The 17309-nt window shown below is 49.5% G+C and overlaps 1 protein-coding gene across 1 annotated transcript in view; it reads right to left on the bottom strand.

The window, feature by feature from the left end:
• LOC308143917 (SCO-spondin-like) overlaps nucleotides 1-17309 on the bottom strand; it is a gene marked incomplete at both ends in the record, with an annotated part of 83966 nt that overhangs the window by 21172 nt on the left and 45485 nt on the right. Inside the window, 20 exon segments of the mRNA XM_080514860.1 lie at nucleotides 1057-1181; nucleotides 1322-1477; nucleotides 1576-1758; nucleotides 1831-2001; nucleotides 2101-2147; nucleotides 2241-2393; nucleotides 5002-5239; nucleotides 5843-5977; nucleotides 6082-6249; nucleotides 8437-8640; nucleotides 8730-8894; nucleotides 10211-10246; nucleotides 10335-10555; nucleotides 11479-11618; nucleotides 11702-11868; nucleotides 13115-13267; nucleotides 13342-13565; nucleotides 15274-15373; nucleotides 15466-15669; nucleotides 15753-15923. Of these exon segments, the coding sequence (XP_080370986.1) occupies nucleotides 1057-1181; nucleotides 1322-1477; nucleotides 1576-1758; nucleotides 1831-2001; nucleotides 2101-2147; nucleotides 2241-2393; nucleotides 5002-5239; nucleotides 5843-5977; nucleotides 6082-6249; nucleotides 8437-8640; nucleotides 8730-8894; nucleotides 10211-10246; nucleotides 10335-10555; nucleotides 11479-11618; nucleotides 11702-11868; nucleotides 13115-13267; nucleotides 13342-13565; nucleotides 15274-15373; nucleotides 15466-15669; nucleotides 15753-15923 (3161 nt within the window).

A 17309-nucleotide genomic window follows, 5' to 3' on the forward strand; every position in this document is an offset into this window, starting at 1 on the left:
TTTGATTAAAACGTTTCCTGTAATAAAGTGACTGAAGCAGCAAAGTGCTAAATAAACCCTGTCGAAATAGAATAACTAGAGACGCACCAGGACTGGTTGTTACCCGGGTGACTGGTTACCTGGGTGACTGGTTACCTGGGTGACTGGTTACCTGTGTGACTAGTTACCTGTGTGACTGGTTACCTGTGAGACTTGTGTGACTAGTTACCTGTGTGAGTTGTTACCTGTGTGACTAGTAACCTGTGTGACTGGTTATCTGTGTGACTAGTTACCTGTGTGACTTGTGTGACTAGTTACCTGTGTGAGTTGTTACCTGTGTGACTAGTAACCTGTGTGACTGGTTACCTGTGTGACTGGTTACCTGTGTGACTTGTGTGACTAGTTACCTGTGTGAGTTGTTACCTGTGTGACTAGTAACCTGTGTGACTGGTTATCTGTGTGACTAGTTACCTGTGTGACTGGTTACCTGTGTGACTTGTGTGACTCTGTGAGTTGTTACCTGTGTGACTAGTTACCTGTGTGACTAGTTACCTGTGTGACTGGTTACCTGTGTGACTTGTGTGACTAGTTACCTGTGTGAGTTGTTACCTGTGTGACTAGTTACCTGTGTGACTGGTTACCTGTGTGACTTGTGTGACTAGTTACCTGTGTGAGTTGTTACCTGTGTGACTAGTAACCTGTGTGACTGGTTATCTGTGTGACTAGTTACCTGTGTGACTGGTTACCTGTGTGACTTGTGTGACTAGTTACCTGTGTGAGTTGTTACCTGTGTGACTAGTTACCTGTGTGACTAGTTACCTGTGTGACTGGTTACCTGTGTGACTTGTGTGACTGATTACCTGTGAGACTAGTTACCTGTGAGACTAGTTACCTGTGAGACTCGTTACCTGTGAGACTAGTTACCTGTGTGACTGGTTACCTGTGTGACTAGTTACCTGTGTGACTTGTGTGACTGATTACCTGTGAGACTAGATACCTGTGAGACTAGTTACCTGTGTGACTAGTTATCTGTGAGACTAGTTACCTGTGAGACTAGTTACCTGTGAGACTAGTTACCTGAGGGCAGTAGCAGCCAGGTGTGCAGCCGCTGTCCCCGGGACACATGTCTCCGGGTCCCTGCAGGCCACACTGCTTCTCACAGGGGGAACCACAGGACATGAAGACGAAGGGAGCCTCGCAGTCTGCAGCCAGGGGACGGGGGGGAGGACGGGGGGACGGGGGGGACGGGGGGGGGACAGTGAACCAACAAGCGTCCAGGTCAGTGTGGGAGCTGCTCTCAGCCAGGAGGGTGGAGGGGTGGAGGGTGGAGGGGTGGACTCACCCTGACACTGGCTGACGGAGCAGGCTCTGCTCTGACTCTCCACCGGGGTGCACTGCTGCCCCCTGGTGCCCGAGGTGAGCGCCACGCGGTACCGCTGCTGCCTCCGGGAGACGCAGGAGCAGAGGGACCAGACGCTCCAGGCCGACCGGGGACAGGCTGGAACAGAGCAGATGTTCCCGTGAGGCCGCTGCAGCAGCGGATCTTCCCTCAACCAACATCTGGCGCTGAGGTTTCTTTCATCTCCACTCACACACCTGAACAGGCCTGCTGGTAGCACAGCCGGCTCTCCTCGCTGTCCCTCTTGGCCTCCACCTCGGGGGGGCACGCCGCCTCGCCCCCCTCCTCCTCACCGCACGTGCACGCCCTGCGGCGCCACACCGACCCGGCCCCGCAGCTCCGGGAGCACGGCGACCACGGCGACCAGGGGCAAAGGTCATCTGTGGACGAGCCTTCATCACACCCGGCGCCGTGGAGGGGGGGGGGGGGGGGAGGGGGAGGGACTCACTCACCCAGACAGGGCGGGGCGGGGCAGCCTTCGCTCTCCCGGTCCTCGCCGCCGCACGCCGAGCCGTTGTTGCGCGGCGGCGGGTCGATGCAGGCCCGGGTCCGAACGTGGGCGCCGCGGCCGCAGGTCACGGAGCAGTCCGACCAGGGCGACCAGGGCGTCCAGCCGCCGTCCACTGCCGGAGAACAACCAGAGTGACTGGACCGTCCCCGCGCCGCCGTCCCGCTCCTGCAGGACCTTGCCTCTGCAGGACCTTACCCCTGCAGGACCTTACCTCTGCAGTCCACGTCCTGGCAGTGGTCCCCCTCTGGCGTGCACGTGCTGCACACACAGGGCAAACACTGTGACCTCCACAGGCCCTGTAAACAACACCCCCGCCTGCCCACCCCCCCCCCCCCTCTCGGTGGCGCTCACCATTGTTTGCACTCGCCCTGCAGCCAGGTGTCTCCCACGCTCAGCTCCCGGTCGCCATGGAGACACAGAGGCGGGCAGAGTCCCGGGTCGCAGCCTCGGTGCTGCACCTCCTCAAAGTTACAGTCTGTTCCTTCAGCCTGGGGGATCAGAGACCTGGGGGGGGGGGGGGGGTCAGACCGGGTTCTCACTCGCTAGAGGTCAAGCTCAGGGTTGTCGTGGCCGAGTGGTTAAGGCGATGGACTAGAAATCCATTGGGGTCTCCCCGCGCAGGTTCGAATCCTGCCGACAACGACTGTTTTAACAATGTCAGAGTCTTTGTGACGATGAAATCAGGTTTCAGTCCCTCTGATTCTAATGAACGGAGGACAGGAACAACTAACCCTAACCAGTACCTACCTTCACATTGTTCTGGACACTGTCTTTTAGATAAGACAGTGTCCATTAGATAAGATAGTGTCCATCATCAATACTAATAATGTCAATAAAAGAGCCTCAGATTAATGTGAGATCAAACTCCGTTTCTCCTCTTTGTTTCATTAAACGTTCAGTTCATCAAATCAACAGTTTAAACTCTTCAGAGGCTCAAGAACCAGATTCCAGCGGGGGAGGGGGGAGGGATTGAAACCGGGGCGTCAAATCCAGCGGTGTTTTTCAACCACTGGTGTTTCCAGATTCATGAAAACAAGGCGTTGTCGGCAGGATTCGAACCTGCGCGGGGAGACCCCAATGGATTTCTAGTCCATCGCCTTAACCACTCGGCCACGACAACATAGACCTGCTGGTCATCAGGCAGTCACTCCAGAGTGACCTCATCATGTGACCTCATCATGTTTGATCATGTTTGTGTTAGAGGTTCACGTCCTGCTCTGAGCTCCACCACCTCTGGGACAGCAGGTTGTCGTGGCCGAGTGGTTAAGGCGATGGACTAGAAATCCATTGGGGTCTCCCCGCGCAGGTTCGAATCCTGCCAACAACGACTTGTTTTCATGAAGATCAGAGTCTTGGTGACAGAATCGGTCATAACCGGTGGTAAACAGACGTCAACTGGAAGAATCAGCATTAAGACAATCATTAACCAGCTGCTCTCTCTCTCTCTCTCTCGCTCAGTGGTAGAGCGCATGCTTTGCATGTATGAGGCCCCGGGTTCAATCCCCGGCATCTCCACTGGAATCTGCTTTTTTACATAATAATGGTAATTGAATGTTAACGGCAGGAGGCTCTCAGCCCCCTGCTGTGACCACGTCTTCTTTGATAGTCTGTAGTCCTGGTTCACGTCCTGCTCTGAGCTCCACCACAGCAGGTTGTCGTGGCCGAGTGGTTAAGGCGATGGACTAGAAATCCATTGGGGTCTCCCCGCGCAGGTTCGAATCCTGCCGACAACGATGGTTTTAACGAATCTGGATGATTAACTCAGTCATAACAGCTGGTGAACAGACACTAACTAGAGGAATCTGCATGTGGAGCGCAAGCTTTGCATGTGTGAGGGTTCACTGCACGGCATCACTACTGATAATGGAAGTTTATGTGTAAACAAAAACACGTTCATATACTGTAGAAAGACGTTTGTATTGTGTGGATTTATAAACGCTGCCAAGAGGCTTGTACTGTTTTAGAATCTCTGAGCTTCAGTAAGAGCAGGAGTACTTGTTAATTATTGTCTAAGTTTAGATTGTTCCCCGTCACATCCATTTCCTCGGTGTTACGACAGATTTCGTCATCTGACTGACTGATGACCAGCAGGTCTGTGTTGTCGTGGCCGAGTGGTTAAGGCGATGGACTAGAAATCCATTGGGGTCTCCCCGCGCAGGTTCGAATCCTGCCGACAACGACTTGTTTTCATGACGACGGCAGTCTGGATTTGACACCCCGGTTTCAACCCCTCCCCCCTCCCCCGCTGGAATCTGGTTCTCGAGCCTCTGAAGAGTTTAAACTGTTGATTTGATGAACTGAACGTTTAATGAAACAAAGTGGAGAAACAGAGTTTGATCTCACATTAATCTGAGGCTCTTTTATTGACATTATTAGTATTGATGATGGACACTATCTTATCTAATGGACACTGTCTTATCTAATGGACATTGTCTTATCTAATGGACACTGTCTTATCTAATGGACATTGTCTTATCTAATGGACATTGTCTTATCTAATGGACACTGTCTTATCTAAAGGACACTGTCCAGAACAAGGTGAAGGTAGGTACTGGTTAGGGTTAGTTGTTCTTGTCCTCCGTTCATCAGAATCAGAGGGACTGTAACCTGATTTCATCGTCACAAAGACTCTGACATTGTTAAAACCATCGTTGTCGGCAGGATTCGAACCTGCGCGGGGAGACCCCAATGGATTTCTAGTCCATCGCCTTAACCACTCGGCCACGACAACCTGCTGGGACAGTCATGGTGGAGCTTTGGTGGAATGTTTTTATCTTTTTATAAAGAAGAAACCTGCAGTACCAGCTGTTACCACCATCAACAATCTCGCCTTTATCAACACTGGGTGCGTCATGTTTGTATTCATGGTTCACGTCCTGCTCTGAGCTCCACCATGTTGCTACCAGCAGGTTGTCGTGGCCGAGTGGTTAAGGCGATGGACTAGAAATCCATTGGGGTCTCCCCGCGCAGGTTCGAATCCTGCCGACAACGGCTTGTTTTGACGACGGCGACACGTGTCGGCCCAAAATAGCTCCTGTGGAATGTCGGCCTGGCCGGCCGTACTGCGCCTCAGCAGATCGTCACACTCATAACACAACTAGGGTTCCCTCACCTGTATCTGGTCCTCTGGCCCCGCCCACACGACACGCTGCACGCCGCCCAGCTGGACCAGGAGCTCCACACGCAGCCGCCCTCGCAGCTCTGATTGGTGCAGAGCAGACGCCCGTCGGCGCAGCTGCAGTTGTTGCAGTCCAGCTGGTGAGAGCTGCCGGCCGCCCACACCTGGCCCAGGGCGTCCACACAGTCACACTGCCACAGCTGGACACACACCCCGTCCTGCTGCAGCTCGCCTGCACACACACACACACACACACCTCAGGGGTGTCAAAGTGGTTTCAGTTGAGGAACCACATCAACCTGATCTGACCTCTGACCTATGGAGGACCAACAAGTCAAACATCACATGTTAAACTGCAGATATGGACAAATGTCAAAGTCTTTCATCTTTTTGATCCTTTTGATCTGCAAGAATTCACCAGTCTATTCTGAAATTTACATATTAAAGTTAATCAGATATTATTATATTTGCAAAAAAAAACTAAAAACCCTCAGTCACCTTATCTGGTATCGTATTTTTATTCAGGATTAAAACAATTTGTCATCATCTGGAAATTGTTTTGAGTTTACGTGTCTAAAGTATCACTTCACATAAGTTGGACTCGTTGTTTTATTGTGAAAGGCGTTGCGTCATGTGACCTCCACAGACGCATTAATGTCGGAGGTGAAATTCTGACCAAGGGCAGTTTTGAATGTCATTTTTGCCAATTTTGGTGTTTTTAGATCAGAATCTGTCAGTTTTCATTTTTTTTCAGACCAGCCGGATTAGCTGGTCTGCTAAACATCTAAGCGGGGCCTTACGTTCCAGGAAGTACTTCAGTAAAGTATGGCGGTACCTCTGGGGCAGCGGCAGCCCGGCTGGCACTCGGCGCCGTCCCGACACTCGATGCCCTGCTGGAGGTCGGAGCAGCGCTGTGGACACTGGTTGGCACACGGCAGGAAGTCCTGGCCCGGCGGGCATCCTGTCTCGTCTGCAGACCCGCCAGCAAGAGGGTCAGCAGGTTCTCCCATGATGCACCAGGCTCCGGCCTCGGTGAACAGTGTGTGTGTGTGTGTGTGTGTGTGTGTGTCTCACCGCAGGGCTTGGTGTTGCAGGGTTTCACCTGGTTCTTCTCGCCCTCACACTTCCTGCCCCCGTTCTTGGGGGGGGGGCTGGAGCAGGACCGGGTGCGGATGGAGCGTCCGCCGCCGCACAGCTTGTCACAGCGAGACCAGGGACTCCACCGGGACCAGCCCCCGTCCACTGAGGGACAGAGACAGAGACAGAGACAGGGACAGACCAATCAAACCATTTCCTCACTACCATGCAAAATGAATTAATCCACAGATTTATTAATATTGCAAACCCTACGTCTTTGTTAAAGAGTCTTATGATTTTTTATGTATTTATTTGTTCATGTTATGTCATGCCATTTCACTATATATATATATATATATATATATATATATATATATATATATATATATATATATATATATACATTTGTCATCCATAAATGAACAAAAAGGAACAGAGAGAAGATTAATCTTGTGTTTTCTGTTCCTATTAGCAACTTTACAACAAAATCCAATCAATTGATTCCCCATCGTTCCTCCATCAACTCACCAGGTCACACAACTCAACAACAGCAGCCTTTTGTCTCACACTTCTACACTTACAGTCCATTTTTTTCATCGTCTCTCAGAATTTTCTCTTTGTACATTTTCTTAAAGTTGTAAACACTTGAACAACATTTAAATTCCACACTGAAAGAGTTCCACAGTCTGATGATCACTGTCGTTGGGCCACGCCAGCAGAAATCAAGATGGCCGCCGCGGGCCGTATATTACGTCTCTGAGTGTTGATCAGCTGTCATGTGATTGAAACTATACGACCAGATTGGTCCGATTATACGTATTTTATACATATATTCCCTCACTTTGGGAGCAAATGTAGACGTCCTGGTTTGCAGCTGTGATATTGAGTTATATAATTCTATATAATTATAGTTACAGTGGGCGGGGCCGAGGGGAAGGACTCACAACCTGCCGTGTTGTAAAAGTGCTGCAGAAGTTGTAACGCAATGTGAACAAGGATCATTATGTAAAAAAAACAGATTCCAGTGGAGATGCCGGGGATTGAACCCGGGGCCTCATACATGCAAAGCATGCGCTCTACCACTGAGCTACATCCCCTCTGAGGGAGAGAGGGAGGGAGGGAGGGAGAGAGAGAGAGAGAGAGAGAGAGAGAGAGAGAGCAGCAAATGACGGGAGGGGGTAGTTAATGATTCTCTAAATGCTGGTTCTTCTCGTCGGCGTCTGTTAAACGACTGCTATGACCGAGTGAGTCGTCAAGACTCTATTGAACAACAACAACTATATATATATATATATATATATATAGTATAAATCTGATGTTAGACAATAATTAACAAGTACTCCGGCTCTTACTGAAGCTCAGAGATTCTAAAACAGTACAAGCCTCTTGGCTTTATAAATTCACACAATACAAACGTCTTTCTACAGTATATGAAGGTGTTTTTGTTTCCACATTATCATGGAAACACCAGATTTCAGTGGAATGAACCCTCACATGCGCTCCACATGCAGATTCCTCCGGTTAGTGTCGGTTCACCAGCTGTTGTGACGGAGTTACTTATCCAGATTCGTTAAAACAAGTCGTTGTCGGCAGGATTCGAACCTGCGCGGGGAGACCCCAATGGATTTCTAGTCCATCGCCTTAACCACTCGGCCACGACAACCCTACAGAAAGTGACTGAGTCAGCAGATTCATGTGAGACGTGGAGCTTCAGGAAACACCGGTGACGTCAGACAGTTCCACAGTTTGACCACCAGATGGCGGCAGGATTCAACTCCTCATTTAAAAAAGAAAATTCATTTATTTGAATGAACTTTTCAGTTTATCAACAATATATTTCTTGATGTTTTATTATTTTAGTCTTCTGCTTGAATTAACCTCTAATCCAAGAAATGTGATTTTGTTTTCGCCAGTGGTTTATTTGTGTGAAGATTATAATTTGTTGCCTGGTTGATTAATAAATACACCAATAAAACATGTATTTATCTACGTCACAGCCGTGTGACGTGATTCAGCCAATCACTGCAGAGCATGCATTAACCCTTGAACTTACTACTTCCTGTTGTTACAGCGCATTTTTCCTGGTGACTGTGTCACTTGTAAATAGTAATGAAACATCAAAAGGCTTGTAAACCTTTCATCTTTATCACTCTGGATGAATATGTTGTGTTTTGTGTCTCATATTGTTTTAGATATCGGAGCTTTTACTGATGGTGTCGGACAGTAGAAAATAAACTGGATCCCTAAAGTCCCCAGAACCGTCGCTATAGGATCAATCAACAACAATCTCTGGCGCCGCCACTGAGTGTGACGGCGGTCCGAAGCAAGGCGTCTCCTCGGCGCCGCGCTGACCTTTGCAGGGCCGGATGTTACAGAAGCGCTGCTCCAGGTTTCCTCCCAGGATGTCGTCGCACCAGGAGCCGTTGGCCCCCGGTCCGAGGAAGGTCCGGATCCTCCGCTGCTGACCGACCCCGCAGGACCGCGAGCAGGACCCCCAGTCCCCCCAGTCCGTCCAGGAGCAGTTCCTCTGGGCGCAGCGCGCCCCCACACACCCGCCTCGGGGAACAAGAGGAGCAGCAGGTGAGTTCCTGGTGGTCGTTTGGTCGACCCCCCCCCCCACCTCCCCCCTCTGGAGCCGGTCTCACCTGGACACTGCGGCAGGTTGCAGGCCTTCTCCTGCTGGGAGCTTCCAGAGCAGGGGGGGGCGCTGCAGAGGCGCCGGCGGGACTTTGTAGCCGGATTGAGCGCGTCGGTGCAGGTCCGTGTGCAGGGGCTCCACGACGACCAGGGAGAGAAACCTTCATCCTCGTCTGAGGAAGACGAAGGAGAGTCGGTGAAACGGGCGAAGGCGGATCAATAACGTGGACACGTCCTGATCAACACGTCCTGATCGACACGTCCTGATCAACACGTCCTGATCAACACGTCCTGATCGACACGTCCTGATCAACACGTCCTGATCGACACGTCCTGATCAACACGTCCTGATCGACACGTCCTGATCAACAACCCGATCAACAACCCCTGATCAGCACGTCCTGATCAACACGTCCTGATCAACACATCCCGATCAACACGTCCCGATCAACACGTCCCGATCAACAACCCGATCAACAACCCCTGATCAGCACGTCCTGATCAACACGTCCTGATCGACACGTCCTGATCAACACATCCCGATCAACACGTCCCGATCAACAACCCGATCAACAACCCCTGATCAGCACGTCCCGATCGACACGTCCCGATCGACACGTCCTGATCGACACGTCCCGATCTACAACCCCTGACCGACACGTCCCGATCGACACGTCCTGATCAGCACGTCCCGATCGACACGTCCCGATCGACACGTCCCGATCGACACGTCCCGATCAACAACCCCTGATCATCACGTCCCGATCAACACGTCCTGATCAACACTTCCCGATCAACACGTCCTGATCGACACGTCCTGATCAACACGTCCCGATCGACACGTCCCGATCGACACGTCTCGATCAACAACCCCTGATCAACACGTCCCGATCGACACGTCCCGATCGACACGTCCCGATCGACACGTCCCGATCGACACGTCCCGATCGACATGTCCTGATCAACAACCCCTGATCGACACGTCCTGATCAACAACCCCTGATCGACACGTCCTGATCAACAACCCCTGATCAACACGTCCCGATCCACACGTCCCGATCAACAACCCCCGATCAACACGTCCCGATCCACACGTCCCGATCAACAACCCCTGATCGACACGTCCCGATCGACACGTCCCGATCAACAACCCCTGATCGACACGTCCTGATCAACAACCCCTGATCGACACGTCCCGATCGACACGTCCCGATCGACATGTCCTGATCAACAACCCCTGATCAACACGTCCTGATCAACAACCCCTGATCGACACGTCCTGATCAACAACCCCTGATCGACACGTCCTGATCAACACGTCCCGATCAACAGGTCCTGATCAACAGGTCCCGATCAACAACCCCTGATCAACAACCCCTGATCGACACGTCCCGATCAACACGTCCCGATCGACACGTCCCGATCAACAACCCCCGATCTCTTTCTAACGTGCTTCGGTCAAACCGTGGAGACATTCTGCAGGCGTCACCTGACGTCGAAGGTTCTTCAGTCGGAGACACGGCGGCTGCAAAAGAAAAGCAAACAGCGGCTTTAACACAACGAGCCGCCGTGACGAAGCAGCTGCACCTTGCATCACGATGCCGCCGCCGTACCTGGGCAGTCGGGGGCCTGGCAGTAGGTGGACTCCAGCCGGGGCCCCCGGCAGTCCCTGCCCCCGTGGGCCGGGGCCGGGTGCGTGCAGGCCCTGGAGCGGGTCTTCAGTCCCAGGCCGCCGCAGGACAGCGAGCAGGGGGTCCAGGGCCCCCAGGGGGACAGGCCCCCGTCCACGGGGCAGGGCTCCAGGGAGCAGTTCCAGCGGCCGTGGTCACAGCCGCTGGAAGAACCACAGGAAGAACCACCTCTGAGCTCTCTGGACCGGAGAACCACGTTCTAGTACTCGGTTCTGCCAAAAGTATTTGCTCAGACCTCCAGGTGACGCAGGAGACGTGTTCTCTGGAGTGTGTGTGTGTGTGTGTGTGTGTGTGTGTGTGTGTGTGTGTGTGTGTGTGTGTGTGTGTGTGTGTGTGTGTGTGTGTCATTTAAAGAAGAAACGGCGCCACACGCATCGAAAATACTCAATAAATTTAGAATTTAGTGAATTTTCACCCCCCCACCATTTTTCACCGTTTCCATGGCAACATTTTGAAAACGAGGTCTGATTCACGGTTCGGTACTCAGTTAAGGGGAACTTTTTTTTTTTTAATTAAAAAAATCTGCACATAATTAATCCAAAACACATAAAAAGTTATGAAACTTCAGGATTAGAAAGTCAAAATAATTTTTTCATAAACGTAGAACCCTGAAGGACCCTCAGAAATTCCAGGCTGTTTAATTTATGTGGACAATATAAGATTAGGTGGACATTCAGATTGTTAAACCACTTTATAACCCCTTTGTGAGTCTGTTTTGTTTTGTTCTGATCTGTTTTGTTTTTGTTTCTGTTGTTGTTGTTGTTTTGTTTGGATTTGTGTATTGTTTTTTCCTAAGCTTCTTAAAAAATACTTGAAGGAATATTATTTGTTCTTAAGGCACCTTGATATTTAATTGCATGGATGCTAATTAAGCAATATTTGTTTCTGTATTTCTACTGTGATGTCGTAATTTGCCTTGTTAAAGTAAAAAACTCAATAAATATAAATATTAAAACAACAACAACCCTGAAGGACAGGAAGTTCAGTCTCCCGTCCACACCGCAGAGGACATCAACCACCAAGAAGTGGAGCTTGTGGACAAAACATGGCCGCCACCGTCCCTCACCAGGTGCTGCAGTCGTACGTCAACGTGTCTCCGGAGACGAACTCCGTCCCCTCGGAGACGTTGTGAGACAGCGGAGACGTTGCGGTGGAGACGCCGCGCAGAGACGCCAGCAGCTCCTCGTCCACCAGGCAGGGACACTCCTGGGGGACACAGAGGAACCCGGGGCAGTGGCGGTGACCCCCCAGGGTGCCGGTGCGGTGCGGTGCGGTGCGGTGGCGCTCACCTGCAGGCAGAGCCCCCGGTGCTGGAAGCTGAGTGGAGGACAGTGGCAGCCCTCCTCACAGCCGTCCGAGTAGCAGCTGTCTCTGCCGCTGACCTGGGAGCAGCTGAAGGGACATCCGTCCCCGCGCTCACACTCCCGGTACAGCCGGCCCGGGGGACAGCCCACGTCTGGGACCAGGACCGGGGCCAGGACCAGGACCAGGACCAGAAAGACAGGGTCAGACCGTCACCACGTCGCCATGGAAACACAGGCAGTCTGAATTAGCAGATTGTCCCAAGTCCAGTACATCGAATCTGATCAGCCACTTGTCGATACCGAGTACCGATACTGGTACTAATCTTTAGCTACTTGTCGATACCGAGTACCGATACTGGTACTAATCTTTAGCTACTTGTCGATACCGAGTACCGATACTGGTACTAACCTTTAGCTACTTGCAGATACGAGTACCGATACTAGCACTAATCTTTAGCTACTTGTCGATACCGAGTACCGATACTGGTACTAACCTTTAGCTACTTGTCGATACCGAGTACCGATACTAGTACTAATCTGTAGCTACTTGTCGAAACCGAGTACCGATACTGGTACCAACCTTTAGCTACTTGTCGATACCGAGTACCGGTACTAGTACTAACCTTTAGCTACTCGTCGATACCGAGTACCGATACTAGTACTAACCTTTAGCTACTTGTCGATACCGAGTACCGATACTAGTACTAATCTTTAGCTGCTTGTCGATACCGAGTACTGATACTGGTATTAACCTTTAGCTACTTGTCGATACCGAGTACCGATACTAGTACTAACCTTTAGCTACTTGCCAATACCGGGTACCGATACTAGCACAAACCTTTAGCTACTTGCCGATACTGAGTACCGATACTGGTACTAACCTTTAGCTACTTGCCGATACTGGGTACCGATACTAGCACAAACCTTTAGCTACTTGCCGATACTGAGCACCGATACTGGTACTAACCTTTAGCTACTTGCCGATACTGGGTACCGATACTAGCACAAACCTTTAGCAACTTGCCGATACGATACTCATTAAATGCTATTCTAAAGTCGTTTGCTTGATACTTTCATATTTCAGACATTTAACTCAAACGTTGCAACACATCTGATAAAAAAACAAAAACCATAAAAAAAACAAAGTGAAAGTTTTAGATTTACTAGAAAACTATTACTTAAATGTTTCCCAATGGTTTATTAAATATACTTGTTTGTTCCAGGGTTTTTACCAAGTTCTAATAAAGTTTTATCGCTGCATCTGAAAGCAGATCAAAGCTGGAAAAGTGGACAATGTGAATAAAGTGTCGACGGTTGAAACCAAGAAAGTGTAAATACAGGTCAGGTTGTTGAGTGTATATTTAAAGTGTGTCTGAGGACGTTTGTCCTCGTCCTCACCCAGGCAGACGTGAGTGTTGCAGGTCTTGCTCTGGCGGCTGAATCCGGCGCAGGGCGGAGACCTGCAGAGGCGAGAGCGGGTCTGCTGCCCCCCCCCGCAGCTGACGGAGCAGCCGGACCACCGGGACCAGGGCTGCCAGGGACCGGCCGGGTCTGCGGGACACAGGGAGCGTCCGTCAGCGCCGAGCCGCCGGGGGACGCCGGGGACGCCACGTCGCCGCAGTTACCTGAGCACGGCTGAGCGTTGCAGTCCCTCCGCTGGTCGCTCGCCCCCACGCAGCCCCGCCCCCCGCCCCGGGGGGGCGGGTTGTCACACGGGCGCTTGCGGAACTTCAGCCCCCCGCCGCCGCAGGGGAGCGAGCACCGGGTCCAGCTGCCCCACTGGCTCCACCCTCCGTCCACCCGGCAGCCGGGGACGGAGACGCAGCGCAGGACGCCGGCCTGGCACGAGCTGGCCAATCACAACGCAGCGGGTCAGTTCAGGGCCGCCGACACAATCCAATCGTCTCAAACACAGTCTGATGCTTTCCTCCCGCTAAAACAAGATTGTCTTTCCTCATAGACTTGCTCAGGTGGAACTGTGGGTTTGACGTATTCCACGGTAGTTTAAAAACTGATATTTCTCTGTGTTTCTTACATTTAGATAGATAGATAGATAGATAGATAGATAGATGATAGATAGATGATAGATGATAGATAGATGATAGATAGATAGATGATAGATAGATGATAGATAGATAGATGATAGATAGATGATAGATAGATAGATAGATGATAGATAGATAGATAGATAGATAGATGATAGATAGATAGATAGATAGATAGATAGATAGATAGATAGATAGATGATAGATAGATAGATAGATAGATAGATAGATGATAGATAGATGATAGATGATAGATAGATAGATAGATAGATAGATAGATAGATGATAGATAGATAGATAGATAGATAGATAGATAGATGATAGATAGATGATAGATGATAGATAGATAGATAGATAGATAGATAGATAGATGATAGATAGATGATAGATAGATAGATAGATAGATAGATGATAGATAGATAGATAGATAGATAGATGATAGATGATAGATGGATAGATGGATAGATGGATAGATAGATAGATAGATAGATGATAGATGATAGATAGATAGATAGATAGATAGATAGATGATAGATGATAGATGGATAGATGGATAGATGGATAGATGGATAGATGGATAGATGATAGATGGATAGATGGATAGATGGATAGATAGATAGATAGATAGATAGATGATAGATGATAGATAGATAGATAGATGATAGATGGATAGATGGATAGATGGATAGATAGATAGATAGATAGATGATAGATGATAGATAGATAGATAGATAGATAGATAGATGATAGATGATAGATGGATAGATGGATAGATGGATAGATGGATAGATGGATAGATGATAGATGGATAGATGGATAGATGGATAGATGGATAGATGGATAGATAGATAGATAGATAGATAGATGATAGATGATAGATAGATAGATAGATGAATAGATGGATAGATGGATAGATGGATAGATAGATAGATAGATAGATAGATGTCTTGTTGCAGCAATCTGGTACATACCAATATTATAAAATACAATACAATAGAAATAAAAGTAAAGTATAAAAATATCTGGGTATAAGACATAAAGTAAAACACAGAAGGGAACTTGGGCACTTAGAAATAAGACGAGATAAAAGCAAGATAAATAAATAGTAAGGTGCAGTGGCAGAGCCATTAGAAGTAGGTATTATATAACAATAATACAGATAATAACAATGTGTAATAGTGTATAATACTCGTGTATAGTACTACTAATACTGGTAGCAATGATATAACAATAACAATATGGTAGCGATTGTTATTGCTGATTATTACAGCTGTGTTTACACATAAACACAGCTCCAGGTGGCCACCGTGGCGTCATGCGAGTCGTGACACTGCCCCCTACAGGCCTGGCTGCTCATAGCAGCTCTGAACCAGGTGCAGGTCCGAGTCAATGAAGAGTTTTTTATGTAACCAAAGAGGGGAAACATCTTGTAGAAACCAGGGTGTGTAAACGTGGCCTTGACCAGGTGATCTGTCAGAATCTATTACATAGAAAATGATAATACAGTCGTACCAGTTTGTACAGTCGGTGGAGACGTTGTCTCCAGGGCCCACCGTCTCCCAGTCCGCCCCGCCGGGCCAGACCCAGGAAGTGTTGGTGGGGTCCAGACCGCCTGCACAGAGAGAACCCACCAATCACAGAGCAGCTCCCTCACGGCCTCGTCTCCTGGGTGTGTGTGTGTGTGTGGGGGGGGAGGGGTCGAACCGGTGGCGGAGCCGTTGTGGTACTTGCAGCGGCACTCGTCCCGGTCCACGCACACGCCGTCCTGCAGCACCTGGTCGCCGAGGCAACCGCAGGTCGGGGAGCAGCCGGGGGTGTCGTCGAGGCACTCCGCGTCGCCATGGAGATCGGAGCAGGAGCGGGGACACGGCTTCCCGCAGGACCACCGATCCACACCTCCACCGCAGTCTTCACAACACACGGGGGGGGGGGGGGGGGGAGGGGGTGAGTCACGACTCCTCGTCAGACCCTGTGGCGTCTGCAACACCCACCTGAACAGTCGGTGCTGTTGTCGTGGCAACCGCGGGTCTGCCTGCCCTCCCCCAGACAGGGGAGGCCAGCGAACCTGGCCGGGGGGTTGTTACAGTCTCTGCTGCGGCTGGACGAGCCGGCGCAGCCGTCGCAGTCCGACCAGGAGGACCAGGGGCTCCAGGAGCCGTGAACTGTGGGGGGGGGGGGGGGGACGAGAGGCTGCAGGTCAGGAGCCAGGACGGGTCGCCTCCATCGACTGACTGCTAAACAAGCCGACGCCAGAAAAAGCCGGCGGCAAAAGCAAGGAATGTCACTAAATAAATAAATAAAAGGGAAAAAAAGTTGAACTTGTGAGGAATTTATATATTTATATATATATTTATATATATATACTGATTATAAATATAAATATTTCATATTTTCCTTTCAGAAAAGTTGCACGTTTACAATGCAAATGAACATTACCGCTCTACCTCACTCTACCTCACTTCACTTCACTCTACCTCACTTTACCTCACTCTACCTCATTTTACTTCACTTTACTTCACTCTACCTCACTTTACCTCACTCTACCTCACTCTACCTCATTTTACTTCACTCTACCTCACTTTACCTCACTCTACCTCACTCTACTTCACTCTACCTCACTTTACTTCACTCTACCTCACTTTACCTCACTCTACCTCATTTTACTTCACTCTACTTCACTTTACTTCACTCTACCTCACTTTACCTCACTCTACCTCACTTTACCTCACTCTACCTCATTTTACTTCACTCTACCTCACTTTACCTCACTCTACCTCACTTTACTTCACTCTACTTCACTCTACCTCACTCTACCTCACTTTACTTCACTCTACCTCACTTTACCTCACTCTACCTCACTCTACCTCACTTTACTTCACTCTACCTCACTTTACTTCACTCTACCTCACTTTACCTCACTCTACCTCACTCTACCTCACTTTACCTCACTTTACCTCACTCTACCTCACTTTACTTCACTCTACCTCACTTTACTTCACTCTACCTCATTTTACTTCACTCTACTTCACTTTACTTCACTCTACCTCACTTTACCTCACTCTACCTCACTTTACCTCACTCTACCTCATTTTACTTCACTCTACCTCACTTTACCTCACTCTACCTCACTTTACTTCACTCTACTTCACTCTACCTCACTCTACCTCACTTTACTTCACTCTACCTCACTTTACCTCACTCTACCTCACTCTACCTCACTTTACTTCACTCTACCTCACTTTACTTCACTCTACCTCACTTTACCTCACTCTACCTCACTCTACCTCACTTTACCTCACTTTACCTCACTCTACCTCACTTTACTTCACTCTACCTCACTTTACCTCACTCTACCTCATTTTACTTCACTCTACCTCACTTTACTTCACTCTACCTCACTTTACCTCACTCTACCTCACTCTACCTCACTCTACTTCACTCTACCTCACTTTACCTCACTCTACCTCACTTTACTTCACTCTACCTCACTTTACTTCACTCTACCTCACTCTACCTCACTTTACTCAAATGGACGTTACAATTCATCC

The sequence above is a fragment of the Blennius ocellaris genome (genome assembly GCF_963422515.1).
Source record: "Blennius ocellaris genome assembly, chromosome: 19".
In the NCBI taxonomy this organism is placed as follows: domain Eukaryota; kingdom Metazoa; phylum Chordata; class Actinopteri; order Blenniiformes; family Blenniidae; genus Blennius; species Blennius ocellaris.